The sequence below is a fragment of the Austrofundulus limnaeus genome, unplaced genomic scaffold (genome assembly GCF_001266775.1).
Source record: "Austrofundulus limnaeus strain Quisiro unplaced genomic scaffold, Austrofundulus_limnaeus-1.0 Scaffold101, whole genome shotgun sequence".
In the NCBI taxonomy this organism is placed as follows: Eukaryota; Metazoa; Chordata; class Actinopteri; order Cyprinodontiformes; family Rivulidae; genus Austrofundulus; species Austrofundulus limnaeus.
The window spans coordinates 1708945-1709501 of NW_013952503.1; the positions used below are offsets into that span (position 1 = coordinate 1708945).

The 557-nt window shown below is 55.5% G+C and overlaps 1 protein-coding gene across 2 annotated transcripts in view; it reads left to right on the forward strand.

Annotated features, from left to right (window-relative positions):
- LOC106521025 (homeobox protein Mohawk) overlaps positions 1-536 on the forward strand; it is a 2876-nt gene extending 2340 nt beyond the window's left edge. Inside the window, exon 3 of one of the 2 annotated variants that reach the window (XM_014013404.1) lies at positions 2-536. In XM_014013404.1, coding sequence (XP_013868858.1) covers positions 2-281 — 280 coding nt within the window. In that variant the 3' untranslated portion in view covers positions 282-536. The other variant, XM_014013405.1, reaches the window with a different exon arrangement.
- Positions 537-557: the final 21 nt, after the last annotated feature.

Genomic DNA, 557 nt, shown 5'->3' on the forward strand with positions numbered 1-557 from the left:
GCGGTCGTCCCAGCGGAGGCAAAGTGCGACACAAGCGCCAGGCCCTGCAGGACATGGCGCGGCCCCTCAAACAGTGGCTCTACAAGCACAGAGACAACCCCTACCCAACCAAGACGGAGAAAATCCTCCTGGCCCTCGGCTCCCAGATGACTCTGGTCCAGGTGAGTCCGCCGCCTCCTGCTTTTCTTTTACGACGGAGGAAAAGAAAGCGACGTGTCGCTCCGCGGTCCTGCAGGTGTGAGCGGGATCAGTCTGAGAGGTGGAGCCTGAACTTTGACTGAACACTTTGCAGCCGTGCGCCGCTGAGCAGGTTCATTTCTGCACTTTGCTTTAACTACGGGGCGTAAAAACGACACGAAGCATCGAGCCGCGGGACTAAAGTCTGCGTGTTTGTGCTTCAAGATTCTCATCCAGCTTCAGGCTCCTCTGTCTCTCTCAGGGCTTTGATCAAACCCTTGATTTGCTGCTCATCTTACTGCCTGGAGGCAAAGTCAGGGTTTTTGCCTGCATCTGTGTGACTGACTGCAAAATACCTCATGAACCACTCGACACATGTG